This window comes from Lissotriton vulgaris, chromosome 2_1 (assembly GCF_964263255.1).
Source record: "Lissotriton vulgaris chromosome 2_1, aLisVul1.2, whole genome shotgun sequence".
Taxonomy (NCBI): domain Eukaryota; kingdom Metazoa; phylum Chordata; class Amphibia; order Caudata; family Salamandridae; genus Lissotriton; species Lissotriton vulgaris.
The window spans coordinates 814,886,973-814,913,995 of NC_141687.1; the positions used below are offsets into that span (position 1 = coordinate 814,886,973).

At 45.6% G+C, this 27,023-nt stretch overlaps 1 protein-coding gene across 2 annotated transcripts in view; it reads left to right on the forward strand.

The window, feature by feature from the left end:
* Positions 1–27,023, forward strand: part of PLEKHA3 (pleckstrin homology domain containing A3) — a 233,909-nt gene that overhangs the window by 107,428 nt on the left and 99,458 nt on the right. The window contains exon 5 of one of the 2 annotated variants that reach the window (XM_086956203.1): positions 15,004–15,168. In XM_086956203.1, the coding sequence (XP_086812329.1) occupies positions 15,004–15,168 (165 nt within the window). Of the gene's footprint in view, positions 1–15,003; positions 15,173–27,023 lie in introns of both variants that reach the window. The other variant, XM_086956204.1, reaches the window with a different exon arrangement.

Here is a 27,023-nt window from a genome sequence, read left to right on the forward strand (position 1 = left end):
CCTGACCCATGCTCTGAAGTTGGAGGCGGAGCAAAGTGGTGAAATTGCTCCATATATTGCCTCTCCATATATTGCTGACTGTTGTATACATCCTCATATTAGCCTCCTTAATTATTGACATTGTTATTCTGGATTATGTCTCTTTTGTTCTTGTTGACGACTATGGTGTGTTCATCGTTGTTTGTATTGTCATCGAGATCGTTGTCGATGATGCAGATCTAGTCGACTAGGCTGACGTTGACAATGTTCGTCATTGACCAGGCCTTCTCATAGGCAAGGCCGTTCTAGAGGATGCAGTCATAGATGAAGCTGTTGTAGACAAAGCTATCATAGACAAGGTATCGTAGGTGAGGCCGTCGTCATAGACTGCTGCCGTAGATGACTATCGTAGATGAGGCTGTTTTAGATGACCATCCTAGATGAGGCTGTCTTAGATGACTATCGTAGATGAAGCTGTCATAGATGACCATCGTAGATGATGCAATTTGTGGAGGAGGCCATTTGTGGAGGAGGCCATTTGTGGAGGAGGCCATTTGTGGAGGAGGCCATTTGTGGAGGAGGCCATTTGTGGAGGAGGCCATTTGTGGAGGAGGCCATTTGTGGAGGAGGCCATTTGTGGAGGAGGCCATTAGTGGAGGAGGCCATTAGTGGAGGAGGCCATTCGTTGGGGAGGCCATTCGTGGTGGAGGCCATTCTTGGTGGAGGCCATTCTTGGTGGAGGCCATTCTTGGTGGAGGCCATTCGTAGATGACCGTTATAGATGAAGCTGTGGTAGATGTCCGTCGTAGACAATGCCATTTGCAGATGAGACCTACATAGGTGAGACAGTAATAGTCAACATGGTTGTGATCGCCGACATTGTAATTGTTGTTAACGATGATTTGGACTGGACTGCCCTTTTGCCATAGATGCCTCACTGTCCGGTTATGAGGCTATCCCTGATGTAGTGTCAGGGCTGAAGAGGGAATTGTAGGGTCTGCCTTTGAGGAAGTTGTTTCCAATGTTCTTTCTCTGTGAGAAGTGCCTTATGAAGGCTCGTGGTAAGTCTTTTTTATGGATTTACTGCACACCTTCTGGAGACCTTTGGTGCGACCTCTCCCTTTGACTTCTCCTGTGAGGTGAAGGAATCCTCACTGTCCTAACCAGAAATTACAGATTTAAGTTTCTGTAGTACCATAATAATCTCATCTCCCTCAACATGAGCGTTTTTAAGGAAAAGGTTAGACATATTTTGTAGTCCTTCACCTTGTTTTCTGCTTCTCTGACATACTAGTGCCAGGGTAAGAGAGAAATGAAACATGACATTTAATCTTGGTCTGTACTAGATTGAGAGAGTTTTAGCTCATCATAGATTGTCATTTTTTCCCCATGAAGGATTTGATGAAGGGTCGTGCTAGGTGTTATTTGTGGTTTGACAAGGTTGGTGCATAGTTTTATAGCTTCAAAGTTGTTTTTTGGCTGATTGATTACCTTGTTGATGTGATTTTTGAAGTAAATGGATTTAGTTGTGATGGTGCACCTTTGTTTTCTAAGAATTGAGATGTCGTTTTGTATTCGGTCTAGTTTTTTCAGGCTTTCTAGTAGGTCTGTTGCTGGTGTTTAATTGAATTAATTGGAATATCAAGTAGTTTGTATTTTGTTTGACACATTTTTAGTTTTAATCACTTGTGTGTGAAGGGTGGCTCAGTGCCATCCTCCTCACAAGTCCTTGCGTGCTGAGAACGGCTCTGTGCCGTCCTCACGCCCGAGGCACGAAGGCTCTCTTGTGCTAGCAACAGAGGGATTTCCTTTTATTTATTTTAGCCTTGTGAGGTTCGCCAGCAGCCTGTGCCATTTTTTTCTCTCACTGTAATGAAGATTGTTTTGCACGGCGCGCTGACGTGATTACTTTGAAGTGAAATAAGCTGATCAACTCGGTGCAGTTTAATTTCACTGCATCTGGCATATCTCAGCCCCCCCTCAACAACGATTTAGACAAGGGTAGGTGTCATTGGAAAGGGGAGAATCGCCCTTTTCAAATGGTACTATTCCCCAGTGGATCGCTGCTTGGGGATCACTGCAGGAAGGCAACCCCCAAACCAGGATCCACCTACTAGTTCCCCAGGGACAATTTGTAAGGGGAGGAGTGGCCCCTTGGCAATGGGCAAAGGCTCCCCCTAGCCTTCAATCTGCACCAGGGATGTAGTAGGGCCTCCGTCGGGGGGTAGAAAGCCCACTAGACCACCAGGGATTATATTTGGAGGGGGAAGCTGCCACCCCCGGCAATGGGGTAATACTCCCCTACCCCTAAGCCCAATTGTTTTTCTGCTGACATGGGGACATATTGGAGGTGTTGCTTCCAATCTGCCCCAGGGGGGCGTAGGGGGTCAGAAAGCCTAGTGATGATTTTTTGGTGGAGTATGCCTGGCTAGGCATACTCCACCAAAACACCACCCTTCAAAAACCCACAAGTCTTTCTGCCCCACCCCACTGGTGGCAGATAAGATGTCTTTTAACTCCAATCTTCCCTGGTGCGAGGGGTAGAAAGCCCACAATACACCAGGGAGGTTTTTTTAATTGTTACAAGTGTGGGAGTGGCCTGCCCATACACCGGGCTTATACTCCACCTGCTATATTACCCCAACAGTCTTTACGTTCCTCTGGGGACGAAAACATTCCAATCTTTTTGACAAGAAGGGCATTTTTTATATTTATTTTTTATTGTATACATATGGGTAGCAGAGTTGGGCTAAATCGCAATATCGTCCTTCTATGGTTCATTGCTGCACTTTTCGGGCTTGGGTCAGCTTCCACCTGGGGAAACCTACCAAACCCAGACATTTCTGAAAATTTGACATTAGTGGGAGTCCAGGGTAGTATGTTTCAAGTGTATTCCAAATTTCCTACCACCCAGCAGCGTTCCTCCTCTTGTCCCGATAAAAATGCTACCCCACGCTGGGTGGAAGAAATGTTCTAGATTTATACTTATTCCACTAGTTTGTCACAGAAATGCAAGGAAAATGTGCAATTTTAGGCAAATTTTAAGGTTTGCAGGGCATCGTGGGTAAGACACGGCATACTACTCTGGACTCACATAGTTGTCTAGTTTTAAAAAATGTCTTGGTTTGGTAGGTTTCCGTGGGTGGCTGTCGATCCCTGGCCAAAAAAAGCTGCTATAGCCATTTCCAAATCAGATCGTTTTTGTGACAGAAAATGTTGATGTCTCTATATTGCGGGCACTAGGCTTACCAACACAAGTGAGGTATCATTTTTATCAGATAACTTGGGGGGAAGCCTAGGTGGAAGGAAGTTTGTGGCTCCCTGCAGATTCCAGAACTTTCCATCACAGAAATTTTAGGAAAATGTTTTTTGGTTTAGTCCAGGTTTTAGGTTTGCAAGGGGTTCTGGGTGAAACAGCCTGGCGAGAGCCAAGCAAGTCACCCCATCCTGGATTCCCCTAGGTGTCTAGTTTTCAAAGATGTACAGGTTTGCTAGTTTTCCCTTGGTGCTTCTTGAGATGGGGCCTACAATGCACAGCTATCCACTTTAAAAAAAAGGGTCAGTTTTGAGTGGAAAAATGTTGTGTCCATGTTGTGTTTTGGGCTGTTTCCTTTCCTGCCACTAGGCCTACACACACTAATGAGGTACCATATTTATCAGAAGGTATGTCGGAGCATAGAATAGTAGCATATTTATTATTACCAGTGGGATTTTGCTGCATGTGTGCCTTCTAAAGTTATGCCACTGTGTTAGAAAGAAGACATTTTGTTAAATACCCTCTAATTCATATGTTTGTACGGGTACCCACAAATTCAGTGATGTACAAATAACCACTGCTGCTAAGCTCCATATCTTGTGCCCATTTCAGAAATACATAGGTTACCTTGATACCTATTTTTCACTCTACATAATTCAACATGTGAATTGGCCTTTTCTCCGTACACAATGAAAAACCATTGTACGATGCAGCTTAGTTGGCTCTGGGTACCTCGGGTTCTTAGAGAACCTACAAACCTTATATATCTGATAGAGGCATCTAGCCGCTGTTTCCTTACCTTAGAATTCTCCCCAGGTGCTATACTGGATCCAGAAAACTTTACAGCAGAACCTCTGCGCGTCGGTTGAGGGTGTTGTCTACCGGATGTGACGTCAAAGGAGTCCATATAAGCCCTTCCCCGACGTCAGTTACTACTTTTCTGTGCTACAATACGGATCTGGAGAAGCGGTTCCTCTCCCTAATTTTTGGCCTACTATGGCGTTTTTCGTCTAGAAAGTGCACCTTTTTTTCCTGTTCCTTCTGATTTTAAACCTTGGGGGTCTTGTGCTTGACAAATGTTTGTTACGGACCTTTAGTCTGTCTGTATGTGGCGCTTGGGTGAGCATCATGACTCTGAGGAGTGGGACGTTTGTCAACAATTGAAGACGAAGGCTCTGTGGGAGCGGAGGATGAAGATCCTGTTGGCGCGGTTGTCGCAACCCTCCAAATCTCATTGATTTCGGTCTCCTTCCCGCCCTATGGTCCCTTCACGGAGCCGTTCTCTGGGATGTCACTCTCCGTCGACTATTTAGCAGTAAGTCTTGTCGCTGGCGGTTAAAGTTGCGGCATTCCCAAGCTTTGTCGCCTCCTGATGTAGTTTCCGACGGATCCTCATGTCCTCAGGCTGAGGACGTTGTGCAAGAGTCTCTCCCACACTTCCTTGCCTTTCTTGGAGCTGGTTCAACTCTGACCCAAATAAGAGATTATTTATGTGCTCACCACGCCATCTTTGTGTCTTTACCTTCCTCTGGAGCGCCTTCGGGTCCTAAGAGATGACTGGTGCCTTGACTGTTTCCACGCCGGCAGGTTTGCCCTTGGATGCATTTAGGCCCTTATTTTTATTAACGCCAGTGCACAGCCCTACAGGGTTTTCACCTGCGGCGCTGATAGACTCCGACTCGCCTCAACCTCCCCTCGGGTGTGTGGGGGGGGGGGGGGTGGGGGGGGCGGGGGAGGAGGAAGGGGAGTCCTAGCTAGCAGTGAAAGGGTTAAGAGCAATAGCTCATTCATAATAATCATAGTAGAGAGTAGCGTCTGTATTATTTGGTGAGGGATGATCTGTAGGGTTGATGATTGAGCGCAGTTTGAGATGTTCAAAGAGTGCGTCCATCAGGAGATTATTCAGAGATTTTATCCAAATGTTAGTTGCATTGGATTGCCTTCTTTGGATGGGGGAATGGCTGATGGTCTGACCAGTCTAGAATTAGGGGTCTTGCAGGGTCATGATTGCCAATAATAAGGTCTAATGTGTTGCCCTTTGAGCAAGTAGGTGTAGTGAGTATTTGAGAGCGGTTGTGTCATTCGCACTAATCTTCTAGTTTGGCTGTTAGAGTTGAGGTCTCTTAAGATATTTGTTCATATTTGTTGTGTAATGTAGCTACATGAGCATGGTAAGTTCTTCAAAGTGATCATTGAAATCAGGAGCTGATGGGCCATAAATGGTGTAGAAGCAGCATGTTTGTTCATTGTTTCGTTTATAGCTGAAGAAAAGACATTTGAAGGCGGGAAAGGAGGGGAGCATCAGTTGCAATGCAATTCCAGGTGTTTCTATGGATTATAGCGATATAACCTTGAGTTTTTGTGATTTATTTTTTCAGAAAATGAAGAATCCTGTGGCAATAATTATGTCAAACTAAGGAGTAGAGGATGTGAGATCCAAGTTTCAGTGATTAATAGTATATCTAGGTCATGTGAATGTCAAATAGTCCGCTTTTTCTCGTGTTTGGGCTAATAAGGTTTTATGGAGCATGCACTTCATGGACTTCAAGACTGAGATAGGGGAGAAGTTTACAGTGGATTTAATTTGAATTAGTTTGTATTGAACTAATTTGGATTGAACCAATTATCAGACAATATAAAAACTAGGTAAGTAATCAGACATTTTATAGAGGGTTCTTTTTGATATCTGGTTTTGTTATTCGTTATTTAACTTTATCATTGGTCAGCGTATGAGGATTTTCGTTAGACTTCCCACCATATCAAAGCACTTATAGAAACCAATTTGTTTGATAGGCCATAGAAATTCCTACAGAATCCAAATCTTTTTAAGAGCTTCTTGCCGTACAAAGTGACGATTAATCAGTCCTATTCAAAGGCAGCACTCTTAGGGGTATACTCAACATTGAAAAAGGAATATGGAGGGACAGGTTGAAAGGGGCAGGCGTAGAGACTTAGGAACTAGACAAAATATCAGTACAATGCAAAACAAGCATTGACAAAAACAATAGATTTTATTTTTTTAGAGAATGTAGCATTTCTTCATGTAATGTTGCTTGTGGTTATATAGCTGTGTCAGTGGAGGACAGGAGAATGAATTGATCGATTCATGAATGAGTAAGTTCTTGTAGAGGTGAATGCTTGAGCACCTAAATGTTTAAAAATGGAACATTAATGATTTACCAGTGCATTAATTTATCTACAATTGGTAAATGACTGGATTTGTCCATCCATTGACTCATTCTCTTGTTAATTTACTCCCTGGGAAACACAAGCACACAGAACAATTACTGTACAAACACTCTTAAAAAAAAAGACAGTTCTGGTTGCATTGTCAATGGATTTCCCAGACTGTAAAGATATTGGTCCGCACCTGACATCACAAAGGAGATTTCACTTCTGGCCTGCAAAATATAATTTCTTCTTTAAAAAGATAGTTATGATTGTGGTACACTGCCCTCATTTGTAATAGTACCAACAAAGAAGCCTACACACTCTAAGAATCACCTTTCCCCATGCCATATGGCACTATGTCACTCGTATAACCGCTTAGTCATGTGCTTTCCATTGACTAATCATCAGGTTTGTTAGTCCATTTTGTTCTGTTGAAATAAATCAAGTTGAAAAGTCCCAGGGCGCACACTGATTTGTTTAAGGAAAGATCATGTCTGGAAAATGTATATCCTGATGACAAGGCATCTTGATCAACTAGGCAAGGAAATACAAACTGGGGTGATTGTCGAATAGGAGATGTTTATAACATGTATTGTAGATCACCTGCTTTGCTTTCCTGCTGGCTAGTGTTGTGTTCAGATTTACAGCTTGTTTACTTCAAAGATTGAGTTTCGATTTCTTGTATGAATTGTGATCACATAGCCGAAACCCAGCCTCTTAGATTATTGTTTTTTTTCCTCATCGGATTTGCAGCTAAAGTCTGTAGCTCTGTTTTTGAAAACATGGTGGCGCCTGGAAAATCAACATTTTGTATGCTGTTAATAAAAATAGTCTGTACCAAACATCTTCGACTTTCACAACACGGTCATCATGTGAAGACACCAACTTGACGCGTTGAAAGGTAAATCCTATAAACGCAGCTTCCACGTCATAGGAAAATGGAGTCTTCTTTGGAAAATATGTTGTTTTTAATTTTGTCCTCAAAGTCATTAGAAGATGGCACAATCCAATTGACATTGGGTTTGTAATCCGGGGATTTCTTGAAATCATGTGAGGAAATGTGTTCGGCATGCTAGCATTTAAAACGTAAATGAAATAGCTGTAAACTTGATCTTAGGTCGGGTCAATGAGGACTGTTCTCCTTCTCAAGTACATTACGTAAGAGGAGGAAGAAGCTAACTTTGTCAGATAAGAGGTGTGAACATGATTTTGTTATGAAATCAAAAGAGGATTGCATAGGTACTAAGACTTCACCTCTGGTTAAAAAAATAATTGCTGCCTCCACCTGAAGGTCGCTAAGAATATAGTACAGAGCCCGAATAGACTTTTACAGTCTCCACTCTGGTAACCTGAATGATCCCTAAAGTCTGCCTCGAAGGATGAGTTAGTCGTTCCTGAAAAATGAACTATGACACGGTAAGAAGACCGCCCTAGAAAGGCACTCTCCAAAGGCTCATCATCTTCTGAGTTGACTTCAAAACATCAGAGACTCGACACCAAAATCATCATTAACCCCAAAAAGAATCAGAGGAACTAATTCAGGACACACCAATGCCAGATGAACTCTATGACATAGTTTTTTGACCTGCAGGCCAAATAGTGCAAAACATCAGAATGACCTGTTTAGGCCGACAAAACCAAATCAGCTAGCCACTCATATGGCACACTACCTTCAGGCATCACTAGTATTAAGTGCAAAATATATTTCAAAGAAGCCATTTCACCAGCTGAAATCTGATAGAAAACACCAGCCTATCTTTCCTCAGTCTTCACTCACTCAAGATTACAGTGCATATCACATTCTTTGTCATGCATACACAAATGAAGATGATTAGTGATGGTGAGGGGAATAATGATGACATTCGTGTTTTTGCTCATACAGGAAGGTGTTCAAGAAGCCTTCCAAGCTTTTAGGTATTCTGTTGGCTAGCGATGACTAAAATGAGATCTTTAAATGATTTATACAAGGGTTAATCACAATGGAGAAAATTATTTGATTGAGTTAAAGTGTTGTTGTCCAGTATTATGGGTGTCATTCATAGATTCACATGCCTGAATCATTCCCCGTCGTCGGGATGGGAGTCCCCGGTACATAAATAAAGTAATGTCCTATAGACATATAGAGAAATAGGCCCACAGGCCTTACATTAGTAACATATCCATGTTCTTTTGTAAAAAGGACCAAACTCTAGAAGAGAGCCAATCAGCTGTCACCTCTCTCTAGAACCTTCCTGGAAGGAGCCTCAGTCCCAACAGATTTCTTACCACACGTTGTGCTAGGGAGTCTCCTGTGAGCTCTGATCAAATTCTGTGTTTTTTCTCTTCATTAAATAACTTTGTTGTTAGGAGTTCTACTGGATTCTTTTCTACTATAGATTATCTTCAAATACGTTCTTTAAAGAGGAGAAGAAAGTATTATTTAGAGCCTGTGCAACTTGTTCCAAAAGGTTGTTCTACACTGATGATCCTCACACTGACGGCATTTATTGTCTATACCGCAGGCCAAAGACTGCAAGGTATGTTGCACTTTCTCAAGTAAGTTTCTCAGAGGTCGTGAAGGGCGACTTTTAATATGGTGTCAAACGCTAAGACCAGAAAGGAGGTTTTTTATTTTCTCCAGTAACAGTGATGAGGCGTTGTCCTCAACATCTAGGAAATCTCAAAAGAGAAGAAAATCTCCTCAAACTCATTCCTCACGGGAACGTCCTGAGAAGGCCCTCAAAAAGACCACTCGTGGGTTTTCTGGGCGCAGTCCTTAAAATCTCCTCACTCTGGGGTAAAGGAGAGTAAAGGACTTGCTTTTGGAGAAAAATCATGTGAAAAGATGATTTCTGAGCCGTCAAAATCACCTCCTCTGGTCATAGGACCCTTCAGGAAGCCGTCTTCTATACCTCCTGAGGTAAAGACTAAGAAACCAACATCGTCAACGTGATCGTCAACGAAGAAACCATCATCATTGCCTATTACAGCCTCTCCGTCGACGATGGCTCGTCGACGACGGCTTGTCTACGATGGCTCGTCTACGGCGTCGACAACAGCATAGTCGACGACAGCCTCGTCTATGACTGCTCGTCTACGACGGCCTGTCTACGATGGCCTCGTCTACGATGGCCTCGTCTACGATGGCCTCGTCTACGATGGCCTCGTCTACGATGGCCTCGTCTAAGATGGCCTCGTCTAAGATGGCCTCGTCTACGATGGCCTCTTCTACGATGGCTCGCCTACAATGACTCGCCTACAATGACTCGCCTACAATGGCTCATCTACGACGACCTGTCGACGGCGTCAACAATGGCCTTGTCTATGATGGCCTTGTCTATGATGGCCTTGTCTATGATGGCCTTGTCTATGATGGCCTTGTCTATGATGGCCTTGTCTATGATGGCCTCGTCTATGATGGCTTTGTCTACGATGGCCTTGTCTACGATGGCCTTGTCTACGATGGCCTTGTCTACGATGGCCTTGTCTACGATGGCCTTGTCTACGATGGCCTTGTCTACGATGGCCTTGTCTACGATGGCCTTGTCTACGATGGCCTTGTCTACGATGGCCTTGTCTACGATGGCCTTGTCTACGATGGCCTTGTCTACGATGGCCTCGTCTACTATGGCCTCGTCTACTATGGCCTCGTCTACTATGGCCTCGTCTACTATGGCCTCGTCTACTATGGCCTCGTCTACTATGGCCTCGTCTACGACGGCCTCGTCTACGACTGCTCGTTTACGACGGCATAGTCTAGGACGGCGAGCTCTTCGACGGGCTAGTCGACGAGGGAAATTCCAAAATTAGAAATCATCAGGAACTCACCTACTTGAAGAGTAGGATTCATAGGAAGAGGAGCAATAAGTTAGGCTGACAACTCCTCAAATAATACACCACCAGAATCCGGTCACCACGGATGATGATGACCAGGAAGAGGGAGAAATAACAGATCCCAACAAAAAATGGGATGATTACTTGAATCCATCTCAGGCATCTCCTTCACCAGGACCAGTAGATTCTCTGCAGTTTTCCATAATATAATGGAGAGAGCTGGGAGAGATTCCAGCGACCTATGGCGACAATACAAACAGAATGCTTCTTATTCGATTTCAAGGAGCCATTCCAAAAATCAGTCCAGGCTATCCTCAATTGTTTACCATGTGTGGGAAGAAGGTTTCAAGGTGATGAAGACACCGGCGACAGTTACGCCTGTGCTCGCTAGGTTGGAGGAACAATATAAAACTCCTTTAGACGCACCAGAATGTTTACTGGGCCATCCAAAACCTGATTCCGTGTTTTTGCAAGCGGTGCAACAAAAACCTAAGAATCCCTCTGCGCCTATATCAATACACCCTGAAGAGGGGAGATGCTTGAGCAATGCAGGAAAAAGATTCTCATCCATGTCTGCTCTCTTAGTCAAAGCAGCTAATGCCCTTGCTATTCTGGGCAGATAAGATAGGCATATGTGGTGCGATATGGCACCAAACATGGACCTCTCCCCAGAGGACAATAGACAGGAGGCGAGCGGCAGTGTTAAGGCGTCAGGGGTGGTTAAGTGCGACTGCCTTTAGACTGGAAGTCCAAGAAAATTGAGATCCTGAATCTCCCCTTCGATTAAGTTTTATTGGGAAACAAGTGAATGAGGCATTTCAAGGAATCAAGATAGATACAGTTATCCAGTATTATTATTGAAAGATTTCCCACTTTTTACAAAATTGGAAAAACATTACTACGGACCGTTGGGTCCTTCAATTAGTGGCCACTCTATGGAATTCATACAAATCCCTCCACAGACTCCGCCCCGCCCAATGCGTCACAAAAATCTACGGCTGCTTCTACGAGAGATCTTGATTATGCTGCAGAAAGGAGCAATAGAGTACCTCCATCTCAAAGGGGAACATGATTTTATTCCCGCTTCTTTTTGATCCAGAAGAAAAGAAAAAAAAGTGGAGACCAATCTTGGACATCAGGGCCCTCAATAAATTCATAAGGAAGAGCGAGATTTTATGGCGTCCCTAGACCTGCAGGAAGCTTACTTCCATATCCCAATTCACAGGAATCGCAAAAAGTATTTGCAATTTGCAGTAGCGGGCAGACACTTTCAGTTTCGCGTTCTGCCCTTTAGGCTCAAGTCTGCACCTCGCATATTCACGAAATGCCTTTCCCCGGTGGCGGTATATCTCAGACAGTGCCATCACCAAGTCTTTCCGTATCTGGACGACTGGCTGATCAAGGCTCCATCCTTAAAAGACGCGTCCAGGTCTTCCAACGCCTGTTTAAGGCTTTTCGATTGCTTGGGTCTCACACTCAATCAGGAAAAATCGGTCCTACAAACTTCTCAGTGCATCAGTTTCCTAGGTGCAACCCTGGACAGACGTTCAGCAAAAGCTTTCCCATCCGGAGAGAGGATGAACAAGCTCCTGGCACTAGCTGCTATAGTAGACTCGAAGAAGGTCTTGACAGTCCACCTCTTCAAGTCCCTTCTGGGGATGATGTCATTGTGTATCCTCCTGATTACTCACTGTCGTCTACGGATGCGACCTCTACAGGAGGCGCTCTCGAAGCAGTGGGTCCAATGCGCAGGGTCATTCAACGACCACATAAAAGTGAATCCTCGGATGGTCAGAGCCCTGCAATGGTGAATGTCATCTTGAAACCTTTCTCAAGGCTTGACATTCCTGCTCCCGGCTGCTCCTCATATTATCACAACAGACGCCTCCTTTGGAAGACTGGGGAGCTTTTCTGCAAGAGCTACGGATAAGCGGGAAGTGGTCTCCTATGGAGAAGAAACTTCATATAAATCTGCTCGAACTGCGGGCGGTCTTCCTGGCCTTCAGGCTTTCCTGCCAAGAATAAAAAATTCCCTTTTGCTCGTCCGGACAGACAACACCACGACGATGCACTACCTCAACAAGCAGGGAGGGACACGCAGGGAGGGACACGCTCGCTGACACTCTCTCGCAGAGAATCTGGAACGGGCTAATCTCAAACAAGATATCCCTGCGGGCGGAGTATGTCCCAGGCATGGACAATGTACTCGCCGACTCCTTGAGCAGACAGAAAACAGCGTCTCACGAGTGGGAACTGGATCAGAAGATACTCGACCAAATCTTCTCGAGATGGGGCACTCCACAGATCGACCTATTCGCAACAAGAGCCAACGCCAAATGCCCACACTTCGCAAGTTGGCATCCACAGTCAGGGTCTCTAGGGAATGCATTTTCGATCGCATGGAGCAACGTCTTTGCCTACGCCTTTCCGCCATTCCCGATGCTTCCCAGAGTCCTCAGAAAAATGAAAGCTGAACCTTGTACTCTCATTTTAATAGCCCCAACTTGACCACAACAGCATTGGTTCACGGAACTTCACCGCCTATCTCTGGAGCCTCCGATCCGTTTGAAGCAGTGTCCGTCTCTACTCACAATGAGCAACCGGCAAGTCCAACATCCAAATCTACCATCTCTCAGGTTAGCCGCCTGGCTCCTGAGTTCCAAGAGCTTCGAAATTTAAATATTTCAGCTGACTGTGGAGCCATCTAGCTCGGGCTCGAGCGGATAGCACCAATAAAACATATTCTCTGAAATGGAAGAGGTTTTGTATATGGTGTAGAGATCGAGGAATACACCCTTTCACTTCCTCTCCGGAGCAGGTTTTACGTTATCTTTTACACTTAGCAACGTCGGGCCTTGCTCACTCCTCCATCAGGGTCCACTTGGCTGCAATATCTCGCTTCAAGAGCTCTTCAGAGGGTCCTTCTCTTTGGTCTCATAGACTGATCAAACAATTTTTAAAAGGATTGTACAGGACTTTCCCTCTGGTGAAAATGTTGCCATCTGCCTGGCACCTTAATATAGCCATTAATCAACTCATGAAGCATCCCTTTGAGCCGGTGCACAAGGCTGACCTGAAATACCTACCTTGGAAGACCGCTCTACTTCTTGCGCTCACCTCCGAGGAGGGTGAGTGAGCTGCATGCATTCTCATTCAAGATCCTTTCCTACAATTTAAAACAAGACGGAGTATCTTGCGAACAAATCCGAAGTTTATTCCAAAAGTCCCATCGGATTTCCATCTTCATGAGCCTCTGGTTTTGTGCTCTTTCTTCCTGAATCCCAGTACGGCAGCGGAAAGGTCGTTGCATTCACTGGATCTCAAAAGGTGCTTAAAATTTTATATAGACAAGATAAAAGCTTTCAGAAAGTCAAATCAGTTATTTGTAGCTTACAGCACGCCCAGGAAAGGTCTTCCACTCACTAAACAGAGCATTTCCCGCTGGATCTCGGCGGCTATCTCTTTTTGTCAGGAACAAGCAGGACATCCGCTGCATTCCAGAGTACGAGCCCATCCTACTAGGGCGATGTCCACATCCATGGCACTGTTTGCAGGTGTGCCTGTCATTGACATTTGCAGAGCGGCAACATTGAAGTCGCCACATACCTTCACTAGGCATTACTGCCTGGACACAGAACTTATGAAGGACGCAGCGGTGGGACAAGCAGTACTTCGCCATCTATTTCACTAGAGGTGAGCCTTCTGTCATCCCTCCATCCTTTTCATGTACGCACGTTTCTCTACTATGTAATTTGTTGGTACTTGTTGTTTGCAAATATTTGCGCTGGCTATTCGCTTGATATGTTATTATCTAATGACTTGCATATCCTATACCATCCGAAATGTGCTTTGTTCATTGCTTGCTACTCTGATTCAGGCATGTGAATCTATGAAAGACACCCATAATACTGGATAAGAAATGCGTTACTTACCTGTAACTGCAGTCATCCAGTATTGGTGTCTTCATAGATTCACATGCAACCCTCCCGCCTCCCCGGGAAGGGCTCACCTAATTGTCTCAGTGGCACGACTACTTAGCTTTGTGTGTACGAAAATCTGAGGGACTGAGGCTCCTTCCAGGAAGGTTCTAGAGGGAGGTGACAGCTGATTGGCACTCTTCTACAGTTTGGTCCTTTTCACAAAAGGACATGGATATGTTACTAATGTAAGGCCTGTGGACCTATTTCTCTATATGTCTATAGGACATTACTTTATTTATGTACCGGGGACTCCCATCCCGACGACGGGGAATGGTTCAGGCATGTGAATCTATGAAAGACACCAATACTGGATAACTGCAGTTACAGGTAAGTAACGCATTTCATACACATTGTGAAATAGGTGCAGAGATACCACTAAAAGAGCCACATCAACTTCATAATCAGAAGTTTTATTTGATCTTACTACTTAATTAAATGTGTCTATGAATGTGTAACTGCAAAACTGACAGTATGAACAATATTTTAGTACTTTAGTTTTGTACTTGCTATAGGATACGGTTATAGAGTTATGTATAAAAATAGCCTGTCTCAAGAAGCCAACACATTGAAATACATATTGGACTCCTAGCCTAATAAATATGTCAGAATGCAGTTCCAATCAAATAGGTATATTTTTTTTTTTTTTTTTTTATGTGAAAATCAATAAATACAGCATCACAAGCAGAGCAAATCTGTATCTGTGTGTGTTTGTTTTACAAAAGTTATCAAAGTGATGCAAACTGGATTGTTTACTTTAGGTTGCTGATTTTTGTTTTCTAATAGTTGTTCATGTTTGTCTTCTAGAACATGAATGAAGCTTCTTCCCTGCTTAGTGCCACCTGCAATACTTTCATCACAACGTTAGAAGAATGTGTGAAGATAGCAAATGCCAAGTTTAAGCCAGAAATTTTTCAACTGCCTCATCCTGATCCTCTTGTTTTCCCTGTGTCACCATCACCTGTACAAATGGTTGGTAAGCTCAATGATTATAAATGATCAGTTTCAGTTTTAACCTGGGTGTGAATGAAGATTAGCTGCCTCGGTTTAACCTTTGCCTTTTTTCTCATTTAGTTTAGATGTCTTGCCCAGTATTTTTTTCAAACAAGTGAACATATTCAAAGTTCTCTGCCTCACTGCTGGTCACTAAAACCTGGCGTATGTTTAGCATGCTTGAACACTTGCTAGATCATCATTTGTTTTAACCTATTTTATATTGTTTTCAATATAACATAGTAGCACGTAGTAAGGAAAGGTTAAATAATAATCAAAGTGTCATGGCTCCCATCTGCAAATTGTACATCATTCAGTGCTAACATATCAGCAAAGAAGTCTGGTAAGAGATCATAAATTAAATAAAAGTAGCGCCAGTTTATAAGACATAACAAAAACTAAAATGTGACTGATCTAAGCGCTATAAAACCTGATGAGTTCCAGGTAATGAATTTTAAGTGGGATGCATCCAATGTGGAACCCTGGAATCGATGCAGAGTCCAAATCTACATTGACATGTTGAGGAGGATGAGGAAGCATTGACTCCAGATTCATTTTAAATAAAATAAAACATCTGCTCACCTACAAGAGTGGTATGTAAGAATTGCTCAGGGACAGAGGTGATAGTGAGAAATGAACCAGTGGGGGGACAATGGAAACTATCCTATGGAGCCCTTCTATAATCTTTGATGTGCTCCCTGAAGATAAAGACCATTTCATTACACACAGGGGCAATTAGGTGTTGGTGTAATCCTCTTGCAGGCCCACCATTCAATGAGCTAAGTAAACCACCTTGCAAAGCTGCTGGATAAGGAAAGAAGCAGGTATGGAAATTATTCAAATTAACGTCTTCCCACCGACTAAGTGTCTAGCTCTTATGTGAATTTGTGTTTGGAGGTGGTAGATTCATATTTATTAAACACAAGGAGATGATGGACGGAGCGCTGAAACTTTTCAGACACTCACCCCCAGTCACAGATCTGGGTTAAATCCATCATTGTTCTTTAGCTCACTTTGGAACCCCAGTTCAGACATAGCTGTATGCAAATCAGTCTTGACCCGGTGCCTCATGGGAACAGTCCAACCCGAACTGCCAAGCCATGTTTTCCCTGGACCGGAAACAAGCAGTTCGAGGCATGTGGGCTGCTGAATTCATATCTGTGCATAGATCGCCGCCTAGTGTTGGGTCCGGATGATTGCACATTGTTGTCCTGGAAGAGTCTTCGAAGTATCACGAGATAGGTGGCTCCTCCCCTGGACTACAGTGCGCATGGGCATCGCCTCCATCCCCAGATTGTTTTTTTCCGCCATTGGGTTCGGATGTGTTTCGGTTCCCTCTGTCGGAATCGATAGTTGTTTAACTTTTCTAACTTGAGACCAAAAGGTCTTTAGGGTTTGCGTCGGTATTGTCAATCGTTCGGGTTTGTTTATTCATCGGCTCCGAACACTTGCTGCCCTTCCGCGTGCTGTCGGCGCGGACGGGCCTACACGACGCTCCAGACTACTCAACATGGAACGAACTCCGTTTAAGAGGTGCCCGGTGTGCACCTCAAAGTATTCACACCTCGACGTGCACCCAGTGTGCAACAAATGTTTGTCGCCGGACCACGATGAGGCCAGGTGTATGGCCTGCTCCAAGTTCCGGTGCAAGAAGACTCTCAAGCTTCTTAGGGCCGCTAGACTCCAGGCCCAGTTATCGGCGCCCCCGCCAGACAACATCTTTGAGGAAGACGTTGATGACGACACTGTCCTACAAGTTTCGGACTCCAGCCCGGCGTCGGAGGATGACAACTACGACGCGGGGGACGAGGAGTTTGAGGAAGTCGTCGGTGAGGTAGGGGACGACGACGGGGCCATTGCCACCGTGGAGGATAGCTCAGAGGAGGAGCATCCTCAGACTGACTCAGGGGTCAATCCCCATTCTACGGCCCAGATCGAGGGATCGCCTTCGGGCCTTACCCAAGACCTTACTACTCGTCCCACGGCCCCGCCTCCGGGCCCGGCCACGGACATTGGTGATGCGCCACTCCCGGTACAGAAACCGAAAGTGAAACCATCAGGGTCCACACCAGCGGTGTCGAAACCGAAAGTGAAAGTCGCACTGGTGAAACGAGACGACCCCGAAGCTCTGGCTGCGCCGATTCCGGTCGACAAGGCCAAGGGTGGGGATGTGTCGGCTCCGAAGACCGTGTCGCCGACCCGACTCCGGACTCGGGGGAATCGCTCGAGCCGGTCCAGCCCTCACCGTCCTTGACCAAGAAGGTCACGGAGTCCCTTCACCGTATTCGGAAGGACGCATTGGCTCCCGGACCGAAGGATGTGGTGCCGAAGCCTCCACAGAAACCGGCAAAGGCGCAGACGCCAATCCATTTCACGCTGCCGCCGAAGACGACGCCGAAGGCTTTCGCTCCAAAACACGGGCCCGGGGCGCCCTCGAAGCTGGTGTCGGCGCCGAAAGCATCATTGGTGGTGTCGCAGCCTCGGCTCCAGCCACTCACGGACGAGGAGCGTCGAGAGGTTATCATCGACGCCAACACTGGCAAACTCTCTCTCCTTAAAAGGAAGATCACCCCGGAGCCAATGTTGGAACATTTTCGTATTCCACTCAAAAACAAGTTGGACTCAGCGGGTACTTCTGCCCCTGTGGAGCCTGCATCTCCACAAAATTTAGGACTCTCACCAGCTCACTCTATCGCTGGGGAAGGCGACGGAGATGAGGAGGACGAGTACAATTATCCAGCGTACTCGGATCCGGAGGAGGTCAATGAACCTTGGTCTGCTGGAGGCGACCCTGAGGACCCTCAGTCAGGTCATGAACCACAACTTTTTGCAGCAAAAACTTCTCCAACAGAGGACTCAGCAGCCTTCAACGCTCTGATTGAGAGAGCTGCGGCTAACCATGATGTCGACCTCCATGCGGACCCAGTGGATGTCGATTTTCTGTTTGACACCTTCTCAGTGGCCGAAAAGACTGTCAAGACATTGCCTATGCTCAAGGGGGTGCTGAAGCACGCGCCTGAGGTTTTCAAGGATCCCACTCGGGCGCGGGTCATCAATCCTCGTATTGACAAAAAGTACAGGGCAGCGCCCACTGATCCAACGTACATCAGGGGACACTTGCCACTGGACTCTTTGGTTGTATCCAACGCACGCAAGCGGGCAAACTCGCAAACCACAGGTGATGCTCCTCCCCCAGATAAAGAATCAAAGATCTTTGAAGCCTCAGGAAAACGTATTGCTGCACAGGCAGCTAATATTTGGCGCATTTCAAACACGCAGGCCCTACTTGCACGCTACGATAGGGCGCACTATGACACCCTAGAAACACTTCTGCAGCACTTGCCTGATCAGTACAAAGAGGGTGCTGAAATGTTAATTCAGGAGGGGAAGCTAATCACCAACGCTTCCATTAAGTGTGCACTGGACGTGGCTGATACCGCCTCCAGGGCTGTCAACACTAGTGTGTTACTGCGTAGACATGCATGGCTTAGAATATCAGGGTTTAAACCAGACATACAGACAACCATCTTAAATCAAACAGTTAATCCAGACCACCTGTTTGGCCCTGAAGTGGATGCAACCCTTGAAAAAATGAAGAAAGACACGGACACTGCTAAGTCTTTGGGGGCCCTCCAATCCCAGCAGTTTCGGGGTGGTTCCTTTCGCCGCTCCAATAACAGAGGCACCTCAAGGGGTCAGGCATCACAATCCACGCAGTACTTTAAAAGCAACACCCAAACCTCATACACCAACAAGGGTAGAGGTGGCTACAGGGGCAACAACGTCAAAGGCAGAGGACGTGGAAACAACAGCTCCAGGTCCTCCACCACCAACAAACAGTGACGCCTTGTCACTGCCCCCGACCACACAACACCGGTCGGGGGGAGACTCCAGCAGTTCCTGCCCGCGTGGAAATCCATCACCACGGACAGGTGGGTCAAATCTCTTATCCAGTACGGTTACTGTCTGAAACTTACTTCCACTCCACCAAACATACCTCCAAGAAACCGTCCTATGTCCGGCGAGCACTTGCACTTGTTGCAGCAGGAGGTCAAAGTCATGCTGCAAAAAGGGGCAATAGAGCTCGTGCCACTGCAAGAAAGGGGAACAGGAGTTTACTCTCTGTGCTTTCTAATCCCCAAAAAGGACGGATCCCTCAGGCCCATCCTGGACCTCAGGCCCCTCAACTGGTACATTCTGTCAGAACACTTCCATATGCTCACGTTGCAGCAGGTTCTCCCTCTGCTTCGGCAGGGGGACTTCCTGGCTACGCTTCATCTCAAGGATGCATACTTTCACATTCCCCTGCATCCTTCACACAGGAAGTACCTCAGATTCACGATTCAAGACCAGCACTACCAGTTCAGGGTTCTGCCCTTCGGGGTCACCACAGCGCCAACAGTTTTTACAAAGTGCCTGGCGACTGTGGCGGCGCATCTAAGACGCCAAAACATCCACGTCTATCCTTATCTGGACGACTGGCTCATTCAGGCAAAGTCAGAACAGCAGTGCGCCGACCACGTGTCCCGCACCATTCATCTCCTGCACGATCTGGGATTCTCACTGAATTACCCAAAATCCCATCTCCAACCCGCCCATATACGACAGTATCTGGGCGCGACAATAGACACTCTGGCAGCCACTGCGCAGCCAAATTCAGTGAGAATCGCCAGTATCCAGACGCTGATCCAACGATTCAGACCTCAGCACTCGCTTCCAGCGAAGGTGTTCATGCAGTTGATAGGCATGATGGCCTCCTGCATCTCCATCGTCCCGCACGCGAGGTTACATATGCGTCCGCTTCAGGAGTGCCTAGCACGTCAGTGGACTCAGGCTCACGGGCAACTAACAGACCTAGTGTTGGTGAGCGGTCGAGCATACAACTCTCTGCATTGGTGGAATCCACAAAACCTTTGCAAGGGCCGACCGTTCCAAGAGCCTGTTCCACAGATTATCCTGACGACGGACGCTTCTCTCCAGGGATGGGGAGCGCATGTACTCCACTACACAGTGCAGGGACTATGGACACTACAGCAAAGGAAGATGCACATCAATGTACTGGAACTGATGGCGATCTTCATGGCCTTAAAGGCATTCAAAGTACATCTGTGCAACAAGGTCGTGTTGATCCGGACGGACAACATGACGGCCATGTACTACATTCAGAAGCAGGGAGGCACACACTCTCCGCAGCTGTCTCATCTGGCTCTGAGCATGTGGAAGTGGGCCATTCAGAGGAACATATTCCTCATGGCGGAGCATCTCCCAGGCAAGGACAATCAGATGGCGGACCTGCTCAGCAGGCACAGCCACCAAATGCACGAGTGGGAGATACATCCATCAGTACTCCGCCCGTACTTCCAAAGGTGGGGTCATCCAGAGATAGACCTGTTCGCCACAAGGGAGAACGCAAAATGCCAAAGCTTCGCCGCCAGGTTCCCACACCCGCAATCGCAGGGCAATGCGATGTGGATGAACTGGTCAGGCAGATTTGCGTACGCTTTTCCCCCAGCACCTATGATACCGCTGGTGGCGCGCAAGCTCAGGCAGCACTCGATGACTCTCCTCCTGGTTGCTCCAACGTGGGCTCGCCAACCATGGTACACCACGTTTCTGGAACTTTCCGTGGTACCGCATCAAAGGCTTCATCTCACACCCAGCCTTCTGACGCAGAGCCATGGCGACATTCAGCACCCAGATCCGCAACAGCTCAACCTGGCGATCTAAACCCTGAGTCGCTGGCGGAGCGGATGCTCCACACCCTTGACGTTAAAAGAGCCTTAATGTACTACATTGACAGGACAAAGGATTTTCGAAAGACCAAGCAACTTTTCGTTGCATTTGCCTCACACCACAAGGGTAATGCTATTTCCAAAGCTGGTATCGCTTGGTGGATCGTGAAATGTATTCAGATCTGTTACGCTAAGGCTAAACGCACTCTCACTATTCCACCAAGAGCCCACTCCACCAGAAAGTTGGGGGCCTCTATGGCTTTCCTTGGGAACATTCCCTTAGAGGATATTTGTAGAGCAGCCACATGGTCTACCACACACACTTTTACTAAACATTACTGTGTAGACGTGCACTCTAAACAGCAGGCAGCTGTTGGTCAGGCTGTTCTCAGAACACTTTTTCAAACTGCTGCAGCTGGCACGGGCGGCCGCCGATAAGAGGGGGACTGCTATGTATTCTATGCACAGATATGAATTCAGCAGCCCACATGCCTCAACTGCAAATGCTACTTACCGGTATGCATCTGTTCTTGGCATGTAGGGCTGCTGACATTCATATCGCCCGCCCTCCTCCCCGGCGCCTGTAGCAGCTGCAGTATTCATATATATATATGCTCATAGCATGGTCATCACTCACATAGTTCACTCCATCTCTGCCAATGGCTAAAAACAATCTGGGGGTGGAGGCGATGCCCATGCGCACTGTAGTCCAGGGGAGGAGCCACCTATCTCGTGATACTTCGAAGACTCTTCCAGGACAACAATGTGCAATCATCCGGACCCAACACTAGGCGGCGATCTATGCACAGATATGAATGTCAGCAGCCCTACATGCCAAGAACAGATGCATACTGGTAAGTAGCATTTGCATCCTGGCATATAAATGCCAGAAATTGGGGACTGAGGAGTCTACCTAATGTATCTTTAATGTGGCTTTATTTTAATGAAATTGGCGAATGTTCTCCCTGGCAGTTCTCTGCAGACTCTATAACAAAACAACTACCATAAAAAAAATCTAACCTGTACGTAGGCGCACACACACAGTGTCCTTTCTTTGCACCAGCTTCACTTAGATAGTCTGACCCGAACTGTAGATATCCTAATTGAAAGATCTAGGTTCTCTTTTCCTTCAACAGTCTACTTTGAAAAGCAGACATACCTATTACTATGGTTTCCGCTGACTCAAGAAATTTACTGGTTTTATATTGAACAATTCTCTTTACACTATATGTAGTGCTTTACTTCACAGAGAGGATCTAGGTCTCAAACAAATCCCTTTGAGATTTTTTGGGTACATTATTCAGGGCAGAAACATGTTATCTCCTTGCAGTATCAAACTAGACCCATTTTCTTTTCATACTTCTCATTGGGGACAAGAATACAATTATTACTCCGCCAGTAGGTAGTTTTAAAAGCTACACTTACTTTCCTTTCCCTCTGTTTCTCACAGTTAGGACACCCTCACCAGCTACACACCAATAGGGACATCAAGAGCTTTCCTGGTTCCAGAAAAGTAGCCCGCTTTAGCAGCCATCCCAACCAGTGTGAGGAAAAACCCCTACAATGGAGCATGCTGTTCTCCCAGTGGATGAGAGCGTTCATCTGATTAAAAAGAACTCCTTTTTTCAGTTAGGCCTTTTTAGCATATTGGGGGGCTATTGGGTATTTATGAGTATGTTTGTAGTGGTTTGCTAGGCCTGTCTTCCTCCCCACTGCCCCGTAGTTAGTGGAATCCTAATACTTGCCACAGCATGGACCAATAATGGACAGATGAATCCTCCAAAACTCCTGTACTCTTCAGTGGGAGTGGTACTGGAAGCCATTTCCAGATACCTGCGCTCTCCATGTAGAACATCTTTGTTTTCTATTATTGTCAAACCCTTTTTGGGGATGTGGGGCACAGCATAAGGAGGGCCAGCTGGGCCTCATCCATGTAGGCTGGTATTGTTTGCCTCTTATGTCCTTTATCCTGCGTCCATCCTACTATGACTGTGTATAATGGACTAGTAAAACCCTTTCATCTTTTGACTCTCAGTGGTAGCGATGGTGAGGAGTCAAAAGTCTTCTCGGGAAGGTAGCGTGAGGGTGCGTAAACTCAGAGCCCAATAATCACCCAGTAGCTCAGTAATTAATTGTCCATACCAGTGGTTCAATTTGGAAAGAAAAGTACTAGATTATACCCATGTAAAACTAAATAAAACACTAGAAATACTATGAGGCCCCACCCCTTTCTTTACTTTTGTGTCCCTATTGTGGTGAGGCTAGGCAGCTTCCCCTTGTGGTTAGAGTGTATGTGCAGCTTGAATCAAGGCTCAGGTGTATATTAACTCTGTAAAAACAAAATCAGTGCTCAGATCAGTACATTGAGTTTTAGAGTCTTACCAGTTACATTTCTCTGTGTTCAAATCACTGCCAACAAGGAACCGGCAACAATGCGTTTTCTCTCGTTCCAGCTTCTGGGAGGAGATGTGCTGTTCACAGAAACAACCAGCTTTTGTCAGTTCAGGCAGGCCATGGCAAGAGACAACAGCAGGGGCTGCCTCCTGAGATCCTTCGACAAGAACATAGCTGCTTGGTATCACATGGGGCCGCAGCACAGGGCAGGTCCCTTTCGCATTCTTGACCATGTGGTGATACAGTGCAGGTGGGCCACACTACGTGAAAGGAGTGGTCAAAGGGGCACAATGCACGGCTACGTGCCTCCTTCTTGATCATAGTAGCAAGGGCCACAGTGGGCGTACTTCTTGATAATAGTGGTGACAACTGCCGCGGACACAGTACTTGGCCACATAGACGAGGACGACTGCAGCTGCTCATCTTGGCATAGTGGCAAGGTCAGTTGCAGTTCTTATCACAACAGTGACTTTTCCAGCCTGCAATTGAAATACTGGAGAGACTGGTGCACATCGCTCCAGGGGGTGGCAGATCATTCTCCTCTTCCATCCATTTCCTAGCACGTGCCAACAACACAGGGATTTCATTGTTTTTTTCTTTTCATGGGCAGTCTCACCTCCTGCAGGATCTCTAATCAGGCAGGCAGGATAATAGGTGCTTCTAGTCAGATGAACAGCTTCTTCCAGCAAGACAAGAGTTCAGTTGATGTCCCCCTCACCTCTGGGATCCTAGGAGACACCAGCTCTGCTTGCATAGTAGTCTTCACCGCACTTGGGAGTGGAAGAATTAGTGGGTCAGTGGCTATGAGTTTTATACAGTCAGTCAGATAGGGGATATTGATTCCTCGTCTGCACTTTAAGGACTGGTTTGAAGTGTTTGTTTCAGGCTACTCTCTAGACTCAGCCTTTGTGTAGGGTGATGCTCCTTAGACCAGGGTAGTCTTCAGCCTGGCATACCCTCAACAAATGAGCAATTGGGTAGGAGTGCGGCACACCCTCTGGATGAATTCAACAAAGATCAGCTAGATCTGAAAGTAGTAGGTATCTTCGGGTGCAAAGAAATGAGTCCTTCCTGGCCAGTCAGGACTCCAAATTTGAACTGAAAAACTGGTGAGGTGTAGGAAACGCCTACACTACTTCCAATGGCACTCCAGGTAGAGAGAACGTCTCCTTCAAAAAAGGTTCTAGAAGTGTAGTCAATGTAGTATACGAACAAACACTATTCATCAATCGTCCGTGATAATGTATTTATTTGAAGAGTCCCGTATTATAATCATACCGACTTCATTTGAATAACATATAATCACGTGGTGTTCCAAAGTATCCAATTGCATTAACAATGTCCTTATGCATTTCGGGACTAATGCCCTTCTTCAGGGGAAGTGTTAGCAATCTGTAAATTAAAATACAGTGAATCTGGAAGGTGAAGAACCTCCACGGGGAAAGTACAAGAAAACGAGTGGTAATGTTAAATAAAGCAGGAATCTAAAACCTGTCAAACTGTGCAGTGGTGTAAAAAACTGTGCAATGGTGTAATAAATGACACTGAGGTCAACAAAGGTGAAAAGTCTGTAGCAACAAATTCAATAGTGGGTACATGCAAGGAAAGAATTACCAAAGAAGCGGGTGAATACGAGTGAAAACGGGAGCGAGATTGAGACGTAAAGTGCTCAAGGAAATATGCGAGGGTCCCAGGGTGAAGGACGGCACTCGAAGAAATGTGAATGTCGGTCAACAAAAATTATCAGAATAACAAAACGATCAGGTGTGGGCTGGTGCGACATCTACGGCAAAGAGTGCAAACCGCAGAGTGCGTGTGTTAATCTCCAACGTAACCGTAAGAAGGTTGTGAGCAGTACAATCTTACCGGCGTGTTCTGGAAAGGCGTATCTCATACTCTCAGACGTGTAAAGATTCCGAGTGAAAGACGCAGAAGTAAATAGTTAGAACGAGCGGAGTGACGTATAAGTTAGAAACAAACAAAGGGCTCACGTTGGTAAAAGGTCAGCGGAAAAAAACGAAGGAAACAAAGTGTACACGGGCTGATAAAATGAAATTTGATCACAGAAGTTTACGTGAACATTAAAGAAGTAAAATAATTAATACACGAAAAAACAATATTGCACTATAGAAAACAAAGGATGGAAGTGGAAAACAGACACATGAGGGCGGCCATCATGGATAGGGAAAAAACGTGAGGGAACACATTAGGAGGGGTAAGAAGAATAGTACGTGATGTTTGATATCAGAAATGAGCAAGAAAGGTGAAAAGCAGAGGATAGAGAGATAAAAAAGGTGAAATAAGAATGGACCTGTATGTATAGGAACAGCAAGAAGGATAGGAAAGCGAACAGCATGTAGGTAAAGACAAATGCATCAAAGAAAACAGCTATATTCAATTCGGTCATTAAGGCCTTTCGGCTGACAGGTATCCAGTCTTTTCATCCAAACAATTTCTCTTTGTATGAGTCTTTTTTTGTTGTCTAAGCCTGGTCTCAATGGTACAATCTCCAAGACAAGGAACCGTAGTTGGCTGACATTGTGGTGGTGTGTGGTAAAGTGGGCCGCGAGGGGTGCTTTCGTGGTCTTGTTCCTTATGGTACTCTTATGTTCGGTCAAACAAACTTTTATTTTTCTCTCGGTTTTCCCTACGTAAGAAGTCCGCATGGGCATTTGAGTAGATAAACCACATTTTTGGAGTCACATGTGGCATTGGTCATGAGTTTGATGGTTTTACCAGATGATGGCTGATTCACGGTATTACCTTTAATGATGTTGTGGCAGTGACTACAGTTTTGACAGGGTCTGGTGCCCATGAAACAGGTGGATGTTTCGGTGGGTCGAGACTCCAAAATGTTTTTAGATCTTTGGTATGCAAAGAGTGGTCTGTAGTTAAAAATGCCCTGGAAGTCTAGTTCGTATTGGATCATATCCCAGTTTTTCAAAATGATGTTTTTGATGGCCGTGCTTCTGGTGGAGTATTTCGACACAAAAACTGGTTTCTGGTTACTGGTTTGTTCAATGTGTGAGGTCAAAAGATCCTGACGATTGTTAGACGAAATACGTGCTTTGGCTGTTTGTAAAGTAGATTCAGGATATTTCCGGTCTCTATATTTCTGAAGGATCTTTTGCTCAGAGATTTCATAAGATTCGGAATCAGAACAAATTCTTTTGGCCCGTAGTAACTGAGAGTAAGGTAAGTGTCTCTTCAGAGCTGTAGGATGACAACTGGTGAAAAATAAAGCATTATTTCTATCTGTTGCTTTTACCAACAAGTCAGCCACTAGTTTGTTGTCCTGCAAAGTAACTTGAACATCCAAAAAAGGTAAACTTGTGGAACTTACAGTGTGGGTAAATTGTATGTGGTCATTTAGATTGTTGATGTAAGAAAAAAACTTTACAATTTCCTGTGGTTGACCAATCCAAATTAAAAAAATATCATCGATGTACCGCCACAACGTGTGGATGTTTTTGATCCATTTGTTGTTGTTCAAAATATGATTCAGTTCCATGCGGTGCATAAAGAGGTTGGCGTAGCGCTGCGCTGCGCAATTACCCATTGAGGTACCAACTAGCTGTAAGTAGTAGTCGTTGTTCCAAGAAAAGTAACTGTGATAGAGTGTAAATTGTATTAACTCTAGTAGTAGAACTTTCAAGTCATCGTCGATGGGATGAGTCAACAGGAAGGACTCGATTGCTTCAATGCCTC